Genomic DNA, 24,688 nt, shown 5'->3' with positions numbered 1-24,688 from the left:
TCACCATCCCCACGAATTCGGACATGAGAGGGGGCGGTGTCAGCATCCTTTGGAGCCCCTGGGCGTACGCGTCCGCGGGAGACACGAGGCCGTAGGGGAACCGATCATACGGCCGTCGCGGCGGGACAACGGGGTCCCCCCTGTTGATCGACGAAAGATAGAGAATAGCAGGTAAATAACAGCATGTACATTACTTACAGCGGGGTTTGAGCAGAGAGTTTGCTCGAAATGACGTGCAGATGCCACGTTGTTGAAGTCGTGTGTCCCAGAGTCGATGGAGGGCGCCCCTACGACGGGTGCTGGGACGAGTGCCTCCTCGCGGAGGTGTAGTACACCAAGCCGGTCAGCGATGAAGTCTAGGCTTCCGAGGAGGAAGGCTTGGGATGGCTCAAAAACGGGTGGAACCCACATCCCAACAGGTGGGAGCGTGGGAAACTCTAGTGAGCCGAAGCGAATCGAATCCCTAGAGCCCGCCACGGTTAGGGTGGTAGAAAACTGGGCCATCCGATGACCAAAAAGTGTTGAACGTACAGTGTCTTCCCCATGGACGGTGCCAACTATCGGTGTAGAAAGTGACCAACAAATAAATATTTATAGTTTTGTAGTACGTTGTGATCGGAGGTGGCCTAGCACTCGATAACACAGGGTTTATACTGGTTAAGGCAATGTGCCCTACATCCAGTTTGGGTCGGTTGGTGACTTTATTCCTGAGCCTAGGTGCTCGAAGTTTGCAGTGGGGTTACAAACGAAAAGGAGAAAGATGGGATGCACGAGAGGTCCGGTTGGCTCCGGTCGGAAGGGCCGAGAGCGACATGAGCTCCTCTATGAGCTAAGTGTTCAAGCGTGTGCTTGAGGTCCAAACCTGACGGTTCTGTGGTTGTGAGCTAGTGAACTTGGTTGATCTAATGAATCTAGAATGACTTGTATGAACTTGAATCCACCTTCTTTCTTGGGAGAGAGCGCATCCCCTTTTATAGATGAAGGGGATGACCTTATAAGTGAGAGGGAGAGAGTTCGTATGCTTCTAAGTCTTGTTGCCTACGCCGGCGGGTACACGAGGATGGTAGGCGCCTACAACACTGTTGGATGTCGGTTGTATGTAGAAGATTACGTCGTCTTGTTTTGGGTATGGCAGATGTCGGCACCTGCATATACTGTTGATGCCTAGAGTCACGTGAGGAGTTTTACCATGTTCATTTGGTACGGTAAATTCCGGCGCCCGCAACACTGTTGATGCCCAAAGGCATGTGGGGGGCCTTACTATATGGGAGTTTAACGGCGCCCACAATACTGTAGAGGAAAATGTCGGCGCCTACAATACTGTTTGTGTCAGGGCGGTTATAGAGTATTGTTCCTGTAGGTGACAGGGTACGGTCCCTGGTATCCTGGTTTGACTTGAGCGCCTCGCCTTGCTTTCTCCGTTTGCTCCCTGGTCCCTTCTGGGCGGGCGTCCCCGGTCGGTTGGTCTCAATCGGCTCTGGTTGCGCCAGTCGGAGAAGAGCAGTGAACAGGGTCTTTACATACCCCGGTCGGAGACGTGGGGTCGGAGTCGGAGGTAGTGCTTTACCACGCCTTCCGGTCAGAGAGACCGTCCGAAGGCGCTGGAGACCGAAGTGAGCGCTCCGGTCGGAGAGGTGGGCCGGAGTCGACAAGCGGGTGTTGTTTCTCCTCGGCCTGACCTTCCGATCGGTGACTGGACCGTTCTCCTGGCCTGTTGTTTTAGATATTTGGGCCGACCCATGAGTTATGTGCTGTCTGTTTGGGTCGAGCTTGTATGAAGAAGCCGATCCACGAGAGACCCCGGGTTTATGAACCCGACACTTTCAATGGCACAATTAAAAATATAATGAAATCAGCGTCCAGTGAAGTAAAACCACAACCACTTTGAACTGCGACTCTGCGAGAAGCACTGCGATGGACTTGTTTACACATCAGCTCTATGCAGCAGGTGCCCAATCAATGCAACAACAGGCAAGATCACAATGTTTAAATTATTCAATAGAAAAGTAGCAGAGGATAAAATGTTTATACAGGGTTCTTAATTTCATGAATCTGGTGAGAAACAGAGTATAATTTCTTTCGTTCCGCTTCATCTCAGTGAACTATATATTCGCAGTGTCACTCAAAATAAACCAATCAAACAGTTATTCCAATTAAAACCAATAATTTATACCTGAAACTTAAAGCCTAAACAACATACCATTTTGTGACAACCTAAGACGTCACTTGTTCTTTAATAAAGTGGAGTGTGTATACGTAATTGAGGATCAAGCACACATTCCTCTATAAAAAGGGCCATTCATTCCCCCTCCTCCACTTAGGTGGCTGTGCTGCTGGCTGTCTTTGTAGCCGTCGTCCTGGTCCTGGGCGCTTGTGGTGTTCCGCCACTTCGTGCCGCTGCTCCAGAACCCCAGCGTTCCCAGGGGCAGCTTCGGTTGGACCCTCGTCGGCGAGACCCTTGGATTCCTCCGTCCCCACGCCTCCAACACCATCGGCGCCTTTTTGCACGACCACATCACCAGGTATGGTCTCGTATGGACGGGCTCGTAGCCAACGCACAATACGCGTCCCTCGACGCTCACGATCATATCCATCCCTTCTCCGTCGTCCACGTCCGGCGTCCGGCCGGCGGCTGTCGTCGACCTTGCTGATATACTGCACACCCGCAGGTATGGGGCGGTGTTCACGTCGCACCTGTTCGGCGCGCCGACTGTGGTGTCGTGCGACGCGGAGCTCAACCACTTCGTGCTGCAGAACGAGGCGCGCATGTTCCAGTGCAGCTACCCGGGCTCCGTCCGCGGCATCCTCGGTGGGTCTTCCATGCTGGTCGCGACCGGCGAGCACCACCGCCGGCTCCGGAGCGTCGCCCTCGCGCTCGTCGCGTCCACCGGGCTGAGGCCCTCCTACCTCGCCGAAGTTGACCGGGCCGCGGCCAGCGCCGTCGCGTCCTGGCGCGGCCGACGACGCGCCGTCAGGTTCTGCGACGAAGCGAGAAAGGTACATTACTGAATGTTGTACCTATGCATGCATGGTCCGATCGATGCTCGGTCATGTCATTTCCTGCCACACTGGTCGCCTGACCTTTAATACGTGCATGCATGCAGTTCGCCTTCAGCGTGACAGTGGAGCAGGTGCTGGGTTTGGGGGCCCCACGAGCCGGTGGCTGACCGGATCCTGCAGGACTACCAATTCTTCATGAAGGGCCTCGTCTCTTTTCCTCCTTCCATCCGTGGAATGCCATATGCCACCAGGTCCCGTTTGGCTTGCTGAATTTTGGCTAAAATTGAACACTGTTCCAGCTGAATTGTTGTGAGAGAGAAACAATATTTTGACTGAAAAAAAAGTCGAACAAATTGGCTTCTGGGTAAGACGAACGGGGCCTTAGTACTGCACGTATATGTGTGGTCGCTAGATACAAATCTTTGACAAAAATCCTTTTAGTATAGTGTACATGTTTTGAGGAAATAAAATAATGAGCTGATACATTGCAGTACTACATGCATCAACATTTAAAAAAATAGCAGACCCAGTGCTGTAGGCTCCCACATGAGTGGGGTCTGGGGAAGAGTGAAACAGCTCTCACCAATGTACCAAGCCTACCCTTCATGCATCAGCAGTTGTGATTTAAATTTAATGCATAATGTCAAAGGACGCATATATATTGAGTTACTTTTGACGGCCCTATTCAGTTTATATTTGATCTTTCTATATACATGATATCTCTCACTTTGGAGGATATCTCTCACTTTGGAGGGCATCATTGAGAGGAGGAAAGGTGGTTCATGCAAGAAGCAGGCTGCTTTCCTCTACGTGCTTCTCTCAAGCAATGAACTATCCCACGATGACAAAAAGTCTCCTTCGTGCTGGACACCTTGCTAGCAGGCTATGAGACAACATCAGTTCTGCTCTCCTTGGCCGTATATTTCCTTGGCAAATCTACCGATAGCTTGGAGCAACTGAAGGTATATACATCGAATATAGGCATATAGCATCACAGTTCGAGGCGTAGTTAATTGTGTGCTGGTGATCTTGCCGCTAATTATTCTTCTGAGGACACGATGCTGCGGAGAGAGCATGAGAGCGTAAGGTCCGGCAAGGGGACGGGGGAGTTCTTGACTGCTGAGGACTACAAGAAGATCCAGTATACCCAAAATGTCTGTGAGATCTGCATACATACATGGTTATTTGATCCATTATTCTGCTGTGAATTGCTACACCCAACTGTGTTAAACAATCTATATGAATACAAATACATGGACCATAAATTTGGATGCATATGATGTCGTCGCAGGTTATCAACGAGACGTTAAGATGCGGCAACGTTGTCAAGTTTGTGCACAGGAAAGCGCTGAAGGATGTCAGATATAAAGGTAACAAAAGGTTTTTGTTGAACTAGTTAGTTTCTCCAAATTAAGTGCAGCCTGTTTTTTTTTTCCCTCCAATAAACTTGCCTAGTTGTCATTGTTTGTTTCCTAATACTGGCAGTGCTGCCTTATGATTAATTATCCCTACTTTAGATGTTAATTGTAGTTTACTCCAACGTTGTTCACTCTGCACCCATTTCACTCTGTCTATTCAAACTGAAGGTTGAGTCGATCTGCACCCATTTCCTTATGACCATTTAACGATGTCAATTATTCAGCTGTAAAGTAGTATATCCTTGCAGATTTATTAGTTATACGATCATACCCCTGTTTGGACATCAGGCATTTTGCTTGATTTCAAAAGCATTCATACTCTACAGAATTTGCCTACTCCGATCCATTTCAAATTTGACGGAACTTTGACAAATTATGATAATTTTTTCACGCAAGCATAAGTTGCATATATATATTAAACCGAAAGCCATATAAGGCAATCCATAACGTAGAATCTCATATCAGACATCTTTTGTTGGCTGATTTTATTAAAACTATCTATACCAGGGTATCTCATCCCAGCTGGTTGGGAAGTACTGCCTATTTTTGGTGCTGTTCATTTGGACCCCTCACTTCATGTGAATCCCCAACAGTTTATGCCTTGCCGATGGAAGGTATACATATGATTATCTTTTCTTTTCCTCAAAGTCTATCATCCACTGAACTAGAAGATAGGGACCCTTCACAATCAGAAAAAACAAAAGTTATGGTTGCTAATGATAAACATATACATATATATATTGAATTGAGATTTTTCTTTCTGTCAGAGGACATACTTTTTCCATGAGAGCATTCTTGATGTCCACCGTAGGTTTTTCTAACAACGTTAACAAAACCAACTATAACGTACTTAGAGCAACATTTATACCTTTTCGTTTGATAGGAATAGAGATTTTGGTAAAAAAAAAAAGAGTCCCCTCCAATGACTTTTCAATATAATTAGGTCTTAAAATAATTTCATCCTCTATTCATATGGTTTCTCGTTCATTAAGATAGAGAGTTGAGCTAGTTCTCGAAAATACCGAACAAAATACAGAGAAGTTGTCGAAGGATGTAGAGATATAGAGAGCATTTTTTATTAGAATAAAACCTCAAAAAAATCATTAGAATAGCCCTCTAAGTAATAATTTGTTAGAGAATGTGTATAAGAAATTGGTTTGAGATGGTCTTACACACGGATATAGCTCATGGTCAGCTACCAATAAGCTTTTGGTGCAGTGTATTAGCTATTTGTAGTTGTTATTATGATATCTTTTGATGCCAGGATACGCGCACAAAGTATCCAGTACATACAATATTTATTTTCTAATAACATACGTATGTCCTAGATAGTACTGCTACTGCTAGCTTATGATATCAGTGCATATATATTTGTTGGATCGCGTGGCGTGCTGGTGTTTGACCTGACCAATCCACCCGATCGCTGAAATTACAGGGTGTGAAACAGACGACGACCAAGACGTTTACACCGTTCGGCGGTGGCCCCCGGAAATCTTCGGACCGGAAGCAGCGCGCCAATGATGCGCGTTGGCGAGTATACGGCAGAATCGGCCCAGCGACCGAGGCAACGGCCCACGTAGCGCACGAAGCCATCCCCGGCACGAATCGAAGCGCAGCCAACCACTCTCGGAAGGCTGGTAATTAGCTTCTTTTTTTTTCTTTTTATTATATTTCTTCTCTTCTTAACTCCATGTAGTTAGCTTCTCTTTTAGTTTTCTTTCTTATATTCTTTTTTCTTTTCCTTTCCTTTTTCTTTTCTTTTCTTTTTCTTTTTTTATTTTCGTGCTTCATTTATTTCTTTTGTTTTATTTTATTTTTTGTTTTATGTGGCTTTTTATTGTTCTTTTCATTTTTTACATTTTTATATTTATTTAATTTATTTTTATTTTTTGTATCCTTTTTATTTTTCTTTTCTTTCCTTTCCTTTTGTTTCCTTATTATTTTTTTCTTTCCTTGCTTCAATTTATTTTTTATTTCCATTTCATGTGATTTTTCATTATTCTTTTCTTGTCTTTTCTTTTCTTTATTTTTTCTTATTATTTTTCTTTCCGTGCTTCAATTTTTTTATTTATATTTATATTTTTGTTTTTTGAATTATTATTATTCTTTCATTTTTTATATTTGTTTTTTATTTCCTTTTTATTTTTACTGTGATAAAAAAATTATTTGTTTTTGTTTTTATGTTTTATTCTTTTTTTGTTTTCTTTCTTTGTTATTTTTTCATATAGAACTTCACATTGTGTACATATGATGTTCTATAGTTTACTCTATTATGTTCGCGGAGTATACATGTAATGTTGTATGATATATTTTCGTGATGTTCACGTGTTAGACATGTGTTGTTATGTAATGCTTTTTTTATTGTTCACGTGGTATACATGTAATGTTCTATGATGTATTTTGCAATGTTCGCGTAATATACATGTGATGTTCTTGTAGTTTACATGTGATGTTTTATGGTGTTTTTTGTGATGTTCACTTAGTATACATGTGATGTTCTATGATGTACTTAGTGATGTTCACGTAATGTATATATATATATGCAATGTTCTATAATGTATTTTAGTGATGTTCTATAGTGTATTAAATGATGTTCACCTAGTATACATGTGGTGTTCTACGATGTGTTTAATGATGTTCATGTAATATATATACGATGTTCTATGGTGCATTTAGTGATATTCACTTAGTACACATGTGATGTTCTATAGTATATTTTAGGATGTTTAAAAAATATCCATGTGATGTTCTTTTAATTTTTTCCTATTACATGTTTTTATTTTTTTTTCCTTATGCTTTGCTCTAGATATTGTTTTTTATTTATGTTATGTATTTATTTTTATGTATATTATATTACTGATTTCATGAACCTAAAACTATAATACTGTTCTTCTAAAGAGAGAACATTTTTCTTACAAAGACCGAACATTGTTCTCAAAACCTAGAACATCGTCTCTACTTAATAAAGGAAAATATTCTGTCTTCGTAAAATAAATGTTCGTTAAAAAAATTTTATCTAAATATATCCATGTAGGGTCTTGTTTTGAAGGATTCATTGCAAAAAATTCAATAATGTAATTGGAATTTAATTTGGATCTTTGGTTTAATAGGTATTACTTTTTTTAAATATGTTGAAAGTTACTTGCATGCGTTAGGTGGGCTGATGGGTGACGTGGGCCGTACGCCCGGGGCCAGCATGCGCTTGGGGACCAGCATCGCCCGGCCAGCATACGCTTGGGGACCAGCATCGCCCGCGCGTGGTAAATTTGGCGCGCTCTGCGGCCAGGCGCAGGGTACGGTCCGATGGGCGGACTCTGGCCGTTCAGCTTACGGGAGTCCGGCTTATGCATAATTATATAAGGGATAATAGTTTCTATCCTCATTAAATAATTTGTTACGTAGGTGAAATACTGACATGGCAACGTAATTAATAAAGAAAAAGAGCAAAAATCCTAGAAATGGTTTTCTCATGAAGAAATCATGTCTTCTCTTACCCAATGTACCAAGAAACCATGAAATCGCCATTGGGGAGAAACCACCAGTTTTCAGGAGGCTCGTGCCACTCCCATTGGAGGAAGAAGATAGAGTTGGGAGAGAGAAATAGAAAATAATTATTACACAAAGACACCTCCACTGTGGAAGGTAGTTTCTATATATGATTTCTTGTGCTATGGAAACCGCATTAGTTTCTTCCATTGTGGCTGCCCTAATAAGTCACGATGTAGAAAATTTGTTGTCTAAATAAGCGAAGCGTTTGGCTGCTCTGATTATTTCGGGTAGGACATTTTGCACTTGAAACCCTAAATTTTTCTCAAACTGTATAGCACTATTTACTACTATTTATGTGAGTCTATAGCCTTTCAACGGAACCCAAATAAGAGTTTCTATTTGCATCCTGGTCCTTCTTCAATCGATGCACGAGCTCGGAGGGAGCCGGCCTCTCGCCGACGGCTCACGCGGAGGGGAGAGGCACCGCTACCGGTAGCTCGCGCGGAGGGGAGGGGCGGCGCTCCAGCGGCTCGTGTGGAGGAGAGGGGCGCCGCCAGCGGCGGCTCGAGCGAAGGGGAGGGGCAGCAAGCCAGGCAACTCGAGCAGCGAAGGCCAGCCTGCGGCTCGCGCGGAGGGGAGGGGCGGCGCGTCAAGCATCTCGGGCGAAGGCGAGGCGCGGCTCGCGTGGATGCGAGAGCACATGAGAAGGGAGGGGTGCGGTAGGAAACACGAGGGCGTTTTTCAAATCGCGGCCTTTGGCTCACGATTCGGCCAACACAGCGGGCAACTGTCCAACGCAAACGCGCGTTCACGTTGAGCCCTCTATCGTAAACCGTTTGGTGCGATTATTGGCTTGTGCGGGTCACCAACGCGCTTATACGCGAACCGAACAAGGCCAGCACCCCCGGTGGCCTCCGGCTCTGCCCTGGATCAGAGCTCGGCAAAGTGGAGGTTGCCTTCTTCCTGCATCACCTCGTGCTCAACTACAGGTGAAATAAAAGAGAAACTTATTTTACATTATTCGTGCCCTAGTCCTATAGTACTAGCTATATCCTATATACTTGTATTGGGATTATATGAATACGTAATATAGTTTCGATGATTAATGTGCTGCGCATGCATAATTGATCTTTTGAAAGGGGAAAAAAAGAACATTGATGCATATGCACACCACGCAGGTGGAGGGTGGAAGGCGAGGCCGACGTTCCGATGGCGTACGCGTACCCGTACGTAGAATTCAAGAGTGGCCTGCCCGTGGAGATGGAGCCAATCTGATCCCCCTCATTGGCGCCCAGTTAGCTTGTCGCGGCAATATGCTGCTAGCTACTCCCTCGGTCCACGACAGAGTGCAATTCTTGTTTTCCAAAAAATCAATCAGTTTGAACTTTGATCAAAACTATATTAAAAAATACTAACATTCCTGGTACAAAATTAGTATATTAGATTAGTCATAGAATATATTTTTATAATAAATTTATTAGGAGATATAAATATTAATACTATTTTCTATAAACTTAATCAAACTTGAGTTATTTTGACTGGCACGGATCCTATAATTGCATTCTGTCCCAGATGGAGAGAGTACAAACTAGTGCTTGCTGCGCAAATTTAAAAAAAAAAGTGGTCTAGCCATAGCGTTGGCTCAAGTTAAAAGGCAGCCGAATTTACTGTTCGTTCGAACACCTTGACGAATCCCATGAATGATGAATGAAAGACGAGGAATAAAACGAGAAGAGGAAAAAAAAACGAGAAAATTACTGTTCGTTCGGAGGGAGTACAAACTAGTGCTTGCTGCGCAAATTTAAAAAAAGTGGTCTAGCGATTGCTGCGCATTTGGTCTGAGCCATAGCGTTGGCTCAAGTTAAAAGGCAACCGAATTTACTGTTCGTTCGAACACCTTGACGAATCGCATGAATGATGAATGAAAGACGAGGGGAAAAAACGAGAAGAGAAAAAAAAAATTACTGTTCGTTAGAGCACCTTGACGAATCCCACGAATGATGAATGAAAGAAGATGGCCCATGCAGGTTCGTGCACCTTCGCGTTATTAGCACGACGCTCTAACCAACTGAGCTAATAGGCCTTTCGTGCCTTGTGTGCTATTCACACTTTTATAAATTGATAAACTCCTAGACAGTTTCTGGGTAAAGGAAACAAGCACTTAAGCTGTACGTGTTGCCATGTCCCTGGAACTGCAGCTTCCTTCTGGATTCCAACGGGCTGACCTTTCGTCTTGCCCATATACGAGGCCTTTTGAGCCCTTTTGACGCGGCCGGATTAGTATGTAGTAGAAATTAAGATGGTAAGCATGTTGGAACAGCAGTTTTAGTCCCACATGGGGAAATCTCAATGAGCTAAGCGTCCATAAGCAAGACCATGTTAGGGCTCATGTTGCCGGGTCCGGTGCCTCGAGCCTGTAATCCCAGCTCTTGGGAGGCAGGAGTTGGTAGGGGAGCGTGGTAGCCTCTCGCGTTCCACACAATTATTCTCAACTAGGTGACGTGCTCATGTCTGCACGAAGGTTAAAGTGATATTTAATCAAAAAGTAAAGTTTATGAATTTAACATAGTCACGGAGTGCGCAGCATCGCAGGCTCACAAACTCTACTTTATAGACCTTTTCGTGATGCGGCTAAGATAATAATTTATATTAGCAGAAAGAAATCTCCGATATCCATTTCTTTCGTGCTTACAAACTAATGACTCTGGTGCAATAATGGAAAATACAAAGGAGCTATCCTCGTGAATACGCAGAACCAACGCCACTACGATTGTGCCATCCCACGACCACTGGTATGGTGTTGTATAGCACTATTGTTCACTATCATCGCTAACTTGCTTCGTTGGTTTTATTCAAGTAATTTATGTTTGTAATTATGCAGGTGCTAATTCGGTTGATCCCACATTGTCACGTGAGAAAAGTGGAGAAAGTCGACAAAACTTATGGTTTTGAGAACATACACGTGTAATAGTTATAAATTGTTACAAAACGAAATATTATGAACAAAACATTAAAAGTGTCATTTTTATAACAATAATATAACACATGTTCAATTTTCATTATGCCATCACACAAGTGTATATACAGCATCTCCGTGTAGAGTCTGATAAACCATTTAAAAATACCTAGGAACATCAACAAATATGGCATTAGTGAGATATTATTTGTATAATATAAATTGAATAGAAAAAATGCATTGTATGCGTTAGTAATGTTCTGTTACCTCGCCTATGGCGTTAAAACCTCCTTAAATACAATATTCTTCATGAAAGTTCCATCCGCTATTGGGGACTTCTTATCCTTATCTCCTACAACTAAAAAGAACAAAGTATGGATATTTTTTGTGCGACATTTGTTTTGATTCGTCTGTCTGCCCACGCCTACGATCCCATGACATCTCCCACATGCTGCGTCCTTTGGTGTGATCCCGCACCCCTCTCTCTATCCCGTCCACCCTCACCACGCCGCCACCGCATGCGTTCGCCCAGCTCCCGTGCCCTACGGGATACACCGGTGACGAGGCTGGCTCCCTCCACGCGCGCCTCGCCCATGCCGATCCAGGACCACCGTGCCAACGCCCGCGCCTCCGAGATCTTCGCGGCCCACCGCGCTGCTTGGATGGATGTCGAGCGTCACCTCTAGGTCCACGCCGCCGCCGCCGGGGACGAGGCCTCCTCCCTCCACGCGTGCCCCCTCCTCTACGACGCGATGGGGCCCTGCTGGTGGCTGCCGGCGTGGCTGCCTCCCCAGCGCCACCTCCTTCCTCTACTCCGCATGCAGTCTTGTGCTACAGGAAACCCTAGAGCTCGCGAACGCCCAGTGCCAAGCCTGCCCCCGCCTCCTCTCTCTCTCTCCCTATGCCATGTGTAGCCAGATCCAGTGCCCCCATGGTTGGAACCATCGTCGCCTCGCCGGATCGAGGGTGGCGGCGCCATAGCAGACGGCCACAGACCTTGCCCCTACGCCCTTGCCCTTGCCCTCAACCACCGCCCCATGCAGCCGTTGCACCGCCGCCTCCCCAGCCCCGCTGCGCCACCACAACCCCGCCCCTTCCTGTGCCACGACAGTGATGGGATGCAAGTACCTGAGGCACAAGATCCACGTCACGGATGCGGACTTCTCGGAGAGTCGGAGGAGGACAAGACGTGGGCTTGGCGCAGCCGCCACCTCTCGCCCTGTCGGGAAGGAGCAGCAGGTGTCCGGCATGGGGATTCTGTTGCAGATCTCCATGCTCGTGCTCGCCTCAGCCACAAACTATGTTACCACCACTTCTACTAATTCGTCGAGGCCAACGCCCCGCTCCTCACCGGTATGTACTCGTCTGCCCTGCGCACCATGCCTCATGTCCCTGGCTGCCCACCTATGGTGTGTGAATCTAGAAGTAGGATGGTTGAATGGATCGACACGGATCTGTTCATACATTTTTAATTTGATCGCATTAATAATAGTAGTGTATGTGCTTGTTACTTGCTCAATTCTCATCCTTCACAGCAGGGAAGTTTGATTTAGTGTAGAATTATGAATTGTTTCCTGGCAATAAGCTCTATGAATTGCAGGATGTTAATTTAGATGCCTTCTAATGATGCAAGAATTCTCTAAACATACAATCTAGGAAGCACATACAGAGATCGAGTTGTTAGTTGTTTGTTCAACCCAGCCTTGGTTTTCAATTATCTAGGGCTAGGTTACATAGATAAGAAATCAAAGGTCATTTGTCTGTATGCCTAACAGAGCTTACTGATATCACATTTTCAATTTTTTTCATTGCTTTTCTAAAAAAGGCAAAGAGCTTTATCTAAACATTGTTCACATTTAGTGCCAAATAGCAATACTAATTCACCCATTTTGTTGATAATGATTGCTATTGGTTCGAAGGTCATACTGTCCCAGTGCATTCTTTCAATTTTTTAAACTTGATTAGACCTTGATTTTGGTAAGCATCCTACAAAATGCTTTGAGTTCAGGATCACTTATGTAAAACATATATGTGAGGGATATTGCAACTTCTCCATTCATGTTATGTCTGTGAAATTTTTTTTGGCTTAAAACATTCCCCTCATTTTGCAGCAAAAGCATCCTTTGCATTGTTTGGGACGGTTACTGAAAGACCGACAAAGTTGTAGGTGCTTATCTAGAGATCTTGTATCTTGATAATTTTTATTTACATGGCCACATGCTTGCACCTCTGCTAATGTTACTATGGTTCTGGTTTTCTACTGTGTTTCTTGTCATGTAAAAAAATACTGTGGACTTGGGCTCCTGTAGAAATGTGACTATTTGTTGTGTCTGGATGTTTCCGACTTGTGTTGATAAGAGGATAATTGTTATTAGTAATGGATATTCCATGTGTTTGTGTGTTTTTCTTTTCTCACCTATCTAATAAGTACAGCTATCAGATTGCATTCATTTAAAACATGTATATGGTATAAATCTATGGAATTCTGTTAGAATAAATCTAACAGAGAATAAATCTATGGAATATGTCAGCTTATTGCATTAAAGTATCTAAACATGGTGATTTCCATATCTCAGTATTTAAACAAGAACAATACATGAGTATCTTTCTTGCTGCCCATGTACTTTTAGTTTCTGTGCTTAACCCGTGTTTTCTCCTTCATGCACATTTTTTGTGCTCCTCGAAAAAATATTGATTGGAAGACTGCATTTTATAGCTTCTGTTATTTCAGGATGCTGTTATTTATTGAGCTCTTAAATCCTTCTTTGCTTTGTAGCACACTTCGTAGTGTCGTTACAGCAACCCTAACATTGCAAATCTCTCCACACGCCATAGGTTAGTGCCTATTTTTATATTCATGTTGTTTACATTGGATGTATATTGATTAGAAAATCAGATTTTGCAACACCTGTTGTTTATTGATGCTACTATTTCTTCCCTTTTCAAATTCTTTTGTTTGCTCTACAGCAGACTCTATGCCTCTGTTACACCGAGCAAAGCATTCAGCTCTTTGCACGTGTCACAGGTCACTCCCTATTTTTAGAATCACGCTATTTACAGCTTTATATTTCTGTTTACTTATGCGAGTATTCTTGTAGCCATCTCTCTGTAGGCGTGTGGGTTCACAGTATTGTAACATAATGCAGACATGATAAATACGCTCCACTATGGCCATTACTTTATATTGCTATTGCCTTTCTAGAATAGCACAAATCAGGTCTATGCTGCCGCTGGGTGATGACTTGGACCAGGTGTGTACCACTGTGTTCATCTCATTGGTTCTTCAATTTAATGCTATTGTTCATCGATTTAGTTGATTTATGGACCCACCTATGAATTTGCATTTTCCAAGCCATTGTGGCCGACCTGTGTGCCTCAGACCATGCCGCGCATTATGGCCCCTTGTCGTTGTTTGGGGCAGAAGCAGCAGTCGCTCATAGTGTGCTACCTGTGCAGAGGAGATGTGCTCCTTCTATTTACTGCAGGTACTGGTACAATCCCTGGTTGGGGATTTTTTAAAGTGTTCAGTTTTTAAAGCTTTTTTGTTGTTCCCCAAAATAATTAAATCTATAATAAAACCACTACTTACATGACACTATTGTGAATTAAAAACTAGATCATCAGGCAATCAACTTACATCTTCGTTAGCACCATTCCAAATATATGTGATTCACTGGTTTGGGTGGTTGCAGCTTGTGTAGTAGACGAAGCACATAAAAAAATATTCATGTATCGTTACGTGTAGATAAAATCGCTCTAGTGGTGATGTAGTCTTTGTCCACCATGTTTGCATTTAGGTCTGGAAAGATGATGTCGATCAATGTATGAAGATCTTTCTTGGCATCTCCAAAGTACGGGACACATATCTCGTCTAGAATACATACATTGCCATCTCTGTTAACCTCTTCCGTTCCACCACCAATGCACAATAGATAATCTACAAACCACGGGTCACTCTGAGCCCTCATGTTGCAGACAAGCTTTAGGTGGTGCATGGATTCCCAAAGATACAACCTTCGTAGAGAAGCACCGACTATTTGAGCTCTGGATCCTTTCCGCACAACAAGGAGGACCTGTCTGAAATCCCCACCAAGGACAATAGTCTTTCCACCAAACAGTAGGTTTGATCGGCCCATTATATCCCGTAGGTTGTTGTCTGGTGCTTTCACATTTTGCCTCTTTGTCATAGATGCCTTGTCCCAAATTATGATAGCTGCTTGCTGCAGCAACTTGGCAGTACCACTCTGTTTTGTGAAGCAACAGCAACCGCCCTCTTGAAGAGTGAGGGGTATCTTGAAACATGAGTGGGCCATCCTCCCGCCTGGCATTATGGATGCTGTGACTCTAGATGTAGCTATAGCCACGGCAAGCTTGTCCTGGCTGCGTAGTTTTGCGAGAAGTGACCTATACAAAAATGTCTTTCCCGTCCTGCCAGGTCCATCCACAAAGAACAACCCACCTTGTTTGCTACAGACATCGGCCATTATCTCATCATAGGCAGACCTTTCCTCGGTGTTGAGTGAGTCGCACAACAGCACATCTTCGATATTCTGCTCGACGCTAGCTTCCTCAAATATCTCACAAGGAATATGGCTGGCATCGTCGTATGAGTGATCAATATCTAGAAGAGGAAATGACCTTATGTCCTTCCCCATAGACTGCAACATGTTTCTAATGTCTATCAAAACCATTTGTTGCACCAGATCTGGGGATGGATGATTGCGGCTGTAGTCCTCTGACATTGCATTGTAGTGTTTTTTCCACAACCCCATCACATCATGCGGCTCACAGAATACCAATATTGTTACAAATAGCCTCCGCGGAGAGGATGGCATCTGAAATAAAGTAGCTTTAGTTAGACATTCATCTAGTGTATTGTCTTCTTCGATTAGACCCCTCCTTTCTGTAGCTTCATGGAATGAAGGCAGTAGCATGCCATCAACCGTCCTCAGATGTTCGTATGATGTAGCACCAGCAACATTGTTCAAGCGAACACGAAGAAAGTAACGTTCTCCCTCAGCAGGATGAGCCGAGATGACTCTTCCAACTTGAAAAATGGAGTTTTTCCTTTTCTGCCAGAATTTACCATCAGACTGCCAGGTAAAATGCTCCGGAAAGTCCCGATACAAGATTCCACGGGCTTCCTCATGATGCTTGTTTGCATCGAAGTATGCTGTCAGCATTGACTCTTCTACACCTGGCCTATTAACGATCCGTTCGACCTTATCCTGTTTATGAAATGCCACCATGTGCATGTTGGATAGATGAAGCTACAGCTACTATACTGGTGGATGGTTCTTGCTCAAGTCAAAGCCATATATCCTCCATAGTGCTTCTGGAGGCGTCACCCACCGGGCATCTCTATACTGCTTGATCTCATCAATGTTCCCTTTCTTCTCTGCTTTATCAGTCTCCCTCATCACCACCGATGCCCTGTCATATCCCTTGTATATGTATTTGAATAGATACTTTACTAATTTAATGCTCCCACAGGCCTCAACATTGATATGGCAGTTGAAGGTACGTAGCAGGCAAGGCTCGTAAGGCATGACCCATTGATTGTCCAGGTAATGGCCTTGAACTTTTAGTGTGCGGCCATCATTGCGTCGCCGATAGATGGGGTACGAATCCTTTCCCTGTGACGTTGCCTCATAGAATGGGCGCGGGTAACGGTTCTTGCATGACCCGTGGCCCACCGTGCATGGATAGTATAGATTTAGCGTCCCATAGGGACCATGCATCATATGCTTCGTCACCATCTTGTAGAGCTCAGGGTACTTCTTCTTGTTTGGTAGCTCTGCACTAATAATCATGTCATATTGCTTGGGACATGTGAGCTTGTACTTTCGTTCCATTATCAGCAAGAAGTGTGCATGTGGCAAGCCCCTCTTCTGGAACTCCACTACATATACATAGGCCTTCACCTTCCCAAGTATGTCTTTCTCCATCAACATTTTCCTCGTCGCCTCTAACTTTGCTCTGAAGACCCGTGTGATGAGATCTGGGCGGTCCTATGGTGTCTGGCATGGATAAAGTTCATTCTTGATCTCATCCCAATTAGGGTTGCACGTCATTGTGAGGAAGATATCAGGTTTACCATACTCTCACACCAGAGCCATTGCATCCATGTATCGGCGCCTCATATCATGGGTCCTCTAATGAATGACGAAGATAGGATAGTATGCCTTCCGACATTCTCAGCAGATCCTTCACCCAAATGCATGTTGTCCACCAGGCCTTGGTATAGGTCAGCCCTCAAAGTATCCTAATTGTTCCTCATGTAGTCTAAACGCGAGCTCTCAATCTTGATGTAGGTGTCGACGGCGAACTACTGGAAAAGACACTGGCCATAGAGTATTGGATTAAATATCCCTAGCCGTATCTGGAACTTGTAGCAGTAGTAGTCGCGCACGAAGACACATGTATTCGAAACAGGTTCTACAGGGAGACATTGTTTGAATTAGTATCATGCGTTAACAAAAAAGAGTTTATATTATATTATTGAAAAGAGTTCAAGTTACCTCCATCATCATCGTCACCATTCTCAGCACGCTTTTTGCGGATTGCTCGAGCTCGATCAAATTGAGCCATAGTCACACCCACTTTTGGAATGCAGTTGTGCCACCCGAGCTCACCCATTGGAAAGAACATTAGGTATGACAGTGGGTCGTAGCATGCATTATATGAGCGGATGCTGTGTATAGGCCGATCCTTCCCTTGCAGGAGAACATTGTGCTCGAATTGGCCGTGACGCTCACTCCCCTCAACCCAGACGACGGCCACCTCTGATGTCAATGGCATGTTATATGTTCTCTGGTCAAGCCGCTAGTCAAGGTTCAGCTCGACCCGGTAATCCTCAAGGTTTTCAACGTGTCCCATACTCCTTAGTTGCTGAGAGTAGGGATTCCCATTAAAGATACTAACCAATTGCTCTATAACTTCTCTGTCTTTTTGGGTGCATTGCTCATGGCACTTGCTCATCCGATGCTCGAGGGATGGATCATCGTCATAAAAATAAAGCTCAAGGTGTCTCTTTTCGACACCATCCTCTTTACCAAATGATCATATGTTATGGTAAATCTGGCCATGGGCACGGAATGTGCAGACACCACAGATTCGCATGTTAGTGGTCACATGATCTAGGTGGCAGTACAGAGAAGTGAAAGAGAAGTGGCCATTGAAATATCTGATGTTTGCACGAAAAGTGCCTAGCATCAGCATCTGAGCTTGACCACAACGTCATGAGCTCTACTGGTGTCTCAGGAGTTGAAAGATGAATCTTTCCACCCCGACAATAGAATTCGGGCGGTTCACCCTCGAATTTCTTTGCGTTGCAGTGCTCGCAGTTCGACACCGACGGTAGCATGTGTGACTCTGACGGGACATTAGCATAAACCCTATCGTATGGATCCAGGACATTAGGCTCATTGTTCTCTTCCTCATCCATGTCGAGAATGTGCTCAACGTCGGTTCCCTCCTCGTCGTCTTTTGACAAAATGTTGATGTGTTACGCGTTGAAAGAAAGTTTATGAAAGAATGTTTTGACTATTACACGATGTACCTTGTCCGGCAAAAAAGTACGCCTCATCCTCTTCCTCGTCCTCCTCAAATATGACATCCTCATCATAGTCTGTGCAACACGGCCACATATATGATGAGAGAAACATAATGGCATACAAAAAACAAAAAAGGATAAATTTAATAAAGAAAATACCATCCTCGACCATAGAGTCTGGCGTATGAGTTTGTGCACTGTTTGGAGGCATTGAAGAGGTACCATCAACTACGGACGATTGTGTCTATGTACCTGTGCAATTATTAGGTGGTGGAACTCGAGTTTCCTGGGTGACACCACCCGTAGTAACAAAAGGTATGAGTTTTTAGAATAGAAGAGCGAAGGTGAAAGTACCGACAATATATACTGATCAAGGCTAATTACTGTTGTAAACCACACTCGGTTGAGTTGGGTCGTTCGAATCATTGCACTTTCCATCCGCACACCCTCTAGCACTTCTTCCAATGTTTGCTTCAAAAGCCCGATTGCGACGGGATAGAAGGGCATTTCTCTCTCCAGTGGTCACTCGTTGCCTATGTATGGTCTATGTTGCAGCCACTTCAGGGGTCTGGACTTCTGGATTTGGAACTACAGTCGGCGCGATGTTAACAGGCGTGCCCCTCAATTCGCATATTTCCATCTCGTGTGAAGGCGCTTCATGCGATTGAGGTGAAGAAGGGAAAATAAACTGAGGGTTAAAGTGAGGGCTCTCCATGGCTATTGAGTCTAGATACAAATTGTTTGCTCGGTGTTCTCTCACCATCCTATTGTATTTTTCTTGCTCTCTTTTAGTTTCAACTCCTTCTCTTACGGAGTCATTTGCAGTTTTCTTGTAGCATTTTTCTGTGCATACAAGTCACGCCGTCTCTTATTTAAAAGCGCCTTTTGTTCAGGAGACATTGTAGCCCTTCGTGCTCTATCTAGCTCACGCTTATGCTCTTTTGGACACGTGACAATATTGTTGATGGAACTAGATGCATTTACAACACCTATATATATAATAGAAAAGTACGGTCTCAAATAAAATACAGAAGGGCACATATTGCAAGAATATTAATTTATTATTACATTGTCATGAACCACAATTGGGTTGCCCACTACACTTTTTCTTCTCAAATAGATAACATTAATGAAAAAACAATGTACCTGGGTTTAGATCAGGGGATGCATCAGTCATGTCAATCATGCCACTTTGATCTATACATTTATCAGAGTATTCATCTACATATATATAATAACATGATATTAACCTTGGCCTCGGCATCATACAAACACAAGATAAAATAATTAGTATTTAGAAAAAAACCAAAATGGTACATGTATTATCTTTATCAATCTTCTTGGAATTGTATGAGTTGTTTCGATGTAGCTAGTCACTATCTCCATAGACATCAGTGTTTTCCATGGTCGAATCAACTCCAACTAGTACCACATGACATTCACTATATATTCACTATATATTAAATAAACTAAAAATGGCAACACTGAATTTAGAAAAGCAAAATCAGATTTACCTACTTTTTCTGATGATATCGTTCACGACGCTTTCTATTTTTTTATTTCTTTCTTCCTAAGTCATTGCCGTCAACCGTACCTTTTCTCTTTCCCTTTTTAGCTTGGTGGCATCCGTGTTTTCCTTTGTCTAATGATACTTTTCCCTAAGTCTTTTATTTTTTTCATCCCTTTCTTCTTGAGTCATTGATGCATGTCGTGCTTTTTCTCTTTTACGCTGCGCACGTTCATCTATTTGCGTTTATGAATTTGATGTTGTATGGTCACCTGTTTGAAAATAAGTTGATAAATATTTGCTTAATTACCATAAATAATACAAGTGAATGCGTCTATGGACATGAGTATAAACAATTACCTCCATTAATGATGTTTGTCAAGTCTTCAAATGGTGCACGACCTTCATTATTTTGCATATGTTCCATTGTAATTTCACTGAACACAAAATTAACCAATAAATTCGTATTATCAAACTTGTCCATGAGAGAGTTGATAAAAAGTTCCATTGACGCTAGAAAGAGTGAAATACTCCCTCCGTCTAAAAAAATGTACTTTGACTAAGTTTGTGTTAGAAAATATTGATATTCAAGTAGGACGTTCCACAAGTAGTCAGATTTATATATTTTCTGTTTTTTAATATTAGGTGACCATAAATTTTTCAGCAAAACTGACAATTAGAAAGGCTGGTTTGACAAAACAACAAAGCATGCCCACAGGTTTAGCGTTCTTGTAACCTGTAGCTAGGCATGGAAAATTGATTGTTAGGAAACTATAAATATCTTCATGACAGTCAACTTGAACAAATGCTAACCTTAGCAAATTAACCAAGGAACCAGTAACGAAATAAATTTTGACAATGATGAAATGGTATTCTGATGTCCAGATTATTTATCAGACTCTTTCAGCAATTGTCCAATCTACATACAACTCAAAGAGCATCCCATGAGTGATGTACAAAAACAGTCCATATTATGGAGAAACAAATAGCATTTTTACAGTGTAAAAATGGTAGAGAAAGAGCAGTATGGATATATTATATAAAAGCATAGTAGGTTTGATTTTGAATCCCACACTGACTTTTAGTTTCCTCATTCCCCCTTGAGTATATATTCCATGCTAAAATTCAGAGGGTAATTGTGCGATCAGATGGAACATGCAGCATGAGACTGATTAATCTCCGGAGACCCTTTATGGCACTACTTGCTAAAAATTACATGTGCTAAAAATTCTCGACGCAGGTCCTTCTCCTTCTTGACCAAGGTTTGCTAGCATGGAGACACATTTTGTCGAACATGTTGCCCGTGTTACATTCCCCACTTAGGTGTCCGCTTTTTCGCACAGAAGGGAGAGCAGGGAAGGGGTGGGCATACCCTGGTTGACCACCTGCGCCGCCGGGATGCCGCGCACGGACGCATGCGCCGCCTCCAGCACGGGGACGCCATGCCACCTCATGGTGGTCGGCTTTGGTGGCGCTGATGAGCTAGAAGGCGAGCCCAGTGTCCTGGCCGAGGATATGGTGGATGCTGTCGAGGAGCGACGCCTGGAAGTGGCCCAAACTGAGCGCGTCCTTCTTCACCAGCACCACGGTGCCCCCGATCCGGCCCTCCAGCACCGTGGACACCGCGCCGCCTCACGATGGTCGAAGGCGTGCAGCATGGCCAAGCGGGGAGTCACGGAGGGGAGGGGAGCAATGCCACGATCGCAAGGGGAGCGACGAGCAGGGAGGAGACCGAGGCAGATGGAACACGTGAGCGTGAAACCAAATGAAAAGAGGAAAAAGTGGTCCTTTTTGCAAATGCAAAGAGGGGAAGTAATTAAATGTAGGCAGATTTGGCAAGTTCTCAGAAATGCAAAGATGTTCCTTTTGTCTTAATTCTCTTTCCTTCTGTGTTAATTCTCTTTCCTTTTGCTCGTTGCCATATATGCTGGTGCATGCAAACATGCAATGTGTATATGGATAGCACAATAATTTTCTACTTCCTATTTTTCCGTGATTCCTCTATCACATGACAGACAATATTCAATCAAGGAGATGTCGTGGGATCGTAGGCGTGGGTAGACGGACGAACCAAAACAAATGTCGCACCAAAAAATGTCCAGACTTTGTTCTTTTTAGTTGTAGGAGATACCGTATGCCGGCATACTACTAGCGTTGCCTTTGCTACCGAATCCCATCGAACAGACGATGGTAATCCGTTGGATGTTGCTCTCTCTCCCTACCAATTTCTTTTTTTTTCTTACAACAAAACAATTGGTGAAATATCAACATTTGGATTTGGTTTCTTGATGCCTAAGAGTTTTTCTTACAACAATTGGTGATATATCAACATTTGGATTTGGTTTGTTGATGCCTAAGAGGTAGGTTTGGCATGAATTTGCCTAGCCGAACCCCCATCCATATGAACTTGCGATGGTAATCCGCTGGATGTTGCTCCCTCTCCCTACCAACTTCTTTTTTTTTCTTACCCCTCCACAGGCCAGCACACGCGGGCAGTTGATCACCACACGCTGGTGCGTCGAGTCCAGACGCTGAGGAGGTTGGAGGAGGAGGCGGACCTGGGTAGGGCAGGTGGTCAGAGGAGGGCAGCGATAAATCGGCGGTGGTGGTGGCTGGTGTGTTACGGCAAATAGTCAGTGAAGAGCCAGAGGTTGAAGACATGGATATAGATATTTCTCCAACTTCTCTCTCTTGAAATCTGAGAAATAAATAAAATAATCGATGTGGTATGTTACGGCAAATATATATTGTTTTATTATGGTACTAGACATATTTTGCCTTAGCGGTGTGTTTCGGCCAATTCCACGTTTGAACGGTGTCTTGCAGCAAAAATTGGCTAAAAATCATAAAATTTGCAATAGAAACATTTCTAGATTGCAGAGAAAAATCATGATTTCATCTATTTCAAGGAAGAGAACTTAGGACATAATGCAGGTTGTGAATGCATCGATGCCCATAGTAAGAATTTTGGTGATCGATGAACACAAGGAAATGTGGCTTACTTTGTTTTGCGGTGTTAATTACAAAGAAAACATGGCTTACCATGGGGGAAATCTAGTTGTCTCTTGTCTTCCCTTCATGAGCATTATTTTTGTTGGTTATCTTGTTATGTGCTTGAGACATTGTGTGAAACATATGACTTGTGTTTGTCTTAGTGTATTGTACTAACTAGTATGGTTTCATTCTTGCTATATACCAGGGACATGGCCAGGGCAGAGAAAAGGGGGTCCCTAAGGTTATGATAGCATGTACAAGTACTTATTAGTTCTAATTCTAGAGATTATAGGTAAAAACGTCTCCTCAACTAATATTACAAAAGTCTAAATTACAAATAAAATACATCTTCCTATTGTATTTTTTCAAGTTATATCTCCTAATTGTATAACTTTATGCTAGTAAAATAAATATGATGTGAATAGTTGGTTTTATGAACAATGTCCTTTTCTATCTTCAATTTAGACAGTTAGCACTTTTCTAAGATGAAGAAAAGAAGGAGATTAAAGATGATTTATAGTTTTTATAAGCCAACATCAAGGTCAACCTTATTTTTTAAGTTGGTATCAATGTCTAGCACGAATATCCTAATTTATTTTCACTTTTTCTATATTTTAAGTTCATTATTCTTTTGTTGTTGCTCAGGCAATAGGAATCATGTCATTAGTTGACTATAGAAAAATATTTGTGCATTGTCTCTTGTGGGGTTGTTCTTTTAATTGTACAAGTTGGTTGTACAAATTGCTGCCTGAAATCATCTAAAATTCAAGCACTTGACTACTACTCCCTCCGTCTATAGAATAATGCAATTATAGGATCCGTGCTGGTCAAACTAACCCAAGTTTAACTTTATACTAAATAGTATTAGCATTTATGTCTCCAAATAAATCTATTATGAAAATATATTCTATAACTAATCTAATGATACTTATTTTATATCATGGGTGTTAATATTTTTTTATATAAATTTAGTTAAAGTTTAAACTGTTTAACTCATCGAAAAACGAGAATCGCATCTTTTTTTTTTGTGGGCGGAGGGAGTACTGCAACTCCTATTGTTTTTCCACGCTTGGCATACTGACATCCCCTTTTTTATCTGGATCCTGGCTCCGCCCGTAGACATGGCTTAGTGAGATGGTTGCTATCTTCAGTGTGCTTTTGTATTAGGGCTGGTTCTTGTTTAGAGGCAGTGACGAAGCCAGCGGTGAGGCTAGGGGGGCTCTAGCCCCCTCTACCGATCCTGGACACGTGGAGCCCCCCTAAGCCTTCTCTTAAAATTTTATGCATATATGTATTATGTAGGAGGGGCTAAGGTTAAGAGAAGATAAAAAAACATCTATTATTTTGTTTAGCCCCTCCTAAATTTTTTTCTGGCTTCGTCACTGTTTAGAGGTGAAATCGTTTTCATACGTCAAGGTTTGTTACTTTAAAATTTTAAAGCCTCAGTTCACAACCTCACTCTTGAGGCATTCGATCTATGTCTTGTTTCGATATTTTTAGGAAGAACTTTATTATGTTCTATGAAAAAGTGGCGCACACTTGTTTATTATTATAGTTTTAGCTTCTAGGCCTTTAAAGGAGGCTCAAATAAGAAAAAAATTAACTTAAATAACAGAAACGGCAGATTAATCACTATACCCATTCGATGACAACCAACCATACTTACACTGAACACAGATATCTCTATTGCCCACGCGGAATTGAAAACTGGTCCGCGGAGAATCGTACAGAATAGGGTGGCTACACAAACCGTTTGGATACACGATCCG

General features: G+C 43.0%; 2 protein-coding genes and 2 pseudogenes across 2 annotated transcripts; 1 reads left to right on the top strand and 3 right to left on the bottom strand.

Moving 5' to 3' along the window:
- Positions 1–9,182, top strand: part of LOC136463683 (cytochrome P450 724B1-like) — a 9,783-nt pseudogene extending 601 nt beyond the window's left edge.
- A 5,406-nt stretch (positions 9,183–14,588) lies between these two features.
- LOC136465801 (uncharacterized) lies at positions 14,589–16,118 on the bottom strand. Its single transcript, XM_066464396.1, has one exon. The coding sequence runs from the start codon at positions 16,116–16,118 to the stop codon at positions 14,589–14,591; it is 1,530 nt and encodes a 509-aa protein (XP_066320493.1).
- Positions 16,119–16,142: 24 nt separating this feature from the next.
- Positions 16,143–16,811, bottom strand: LOC136465800 (uncharacterized). The gene has a single exon (XM_066464395.1). The coding sequence runs from the start codon at positions 16,809–16,811 to the stop codon at positions 16,143–16,145; it is 669 nt and encodes a 222-aa protein (XP_066320492.1).
- Positions 16,812–16,967: 156 nt separating this feature from the next.
- Positions 16,968–19,737, bottom strand: LOC136463682 (uncharacterized; annotated as a pseudogene).
- Positions 19,738–24,688: the final 4,951 nt, after the last annotated feature.

The sequence above is a fragment of the Miscanthus floridulus genome, chromosome 7 (assembly GCF_019320115.1).
Source record: "Miscanthus floridulus cultivar M001 chromosome 7, ASM1932011v1, whole genome shotgun sequence".
Lineage (NCBI taxonomy): Eukaryota > Viridiplantae > Streptophyta > Magnoliopsida > Poales > Poaceae > Miscanthus > Miscanthus floridulus.
This window is presented reverse-complemented; position numbering and strand designations above follow the sequence as displayed.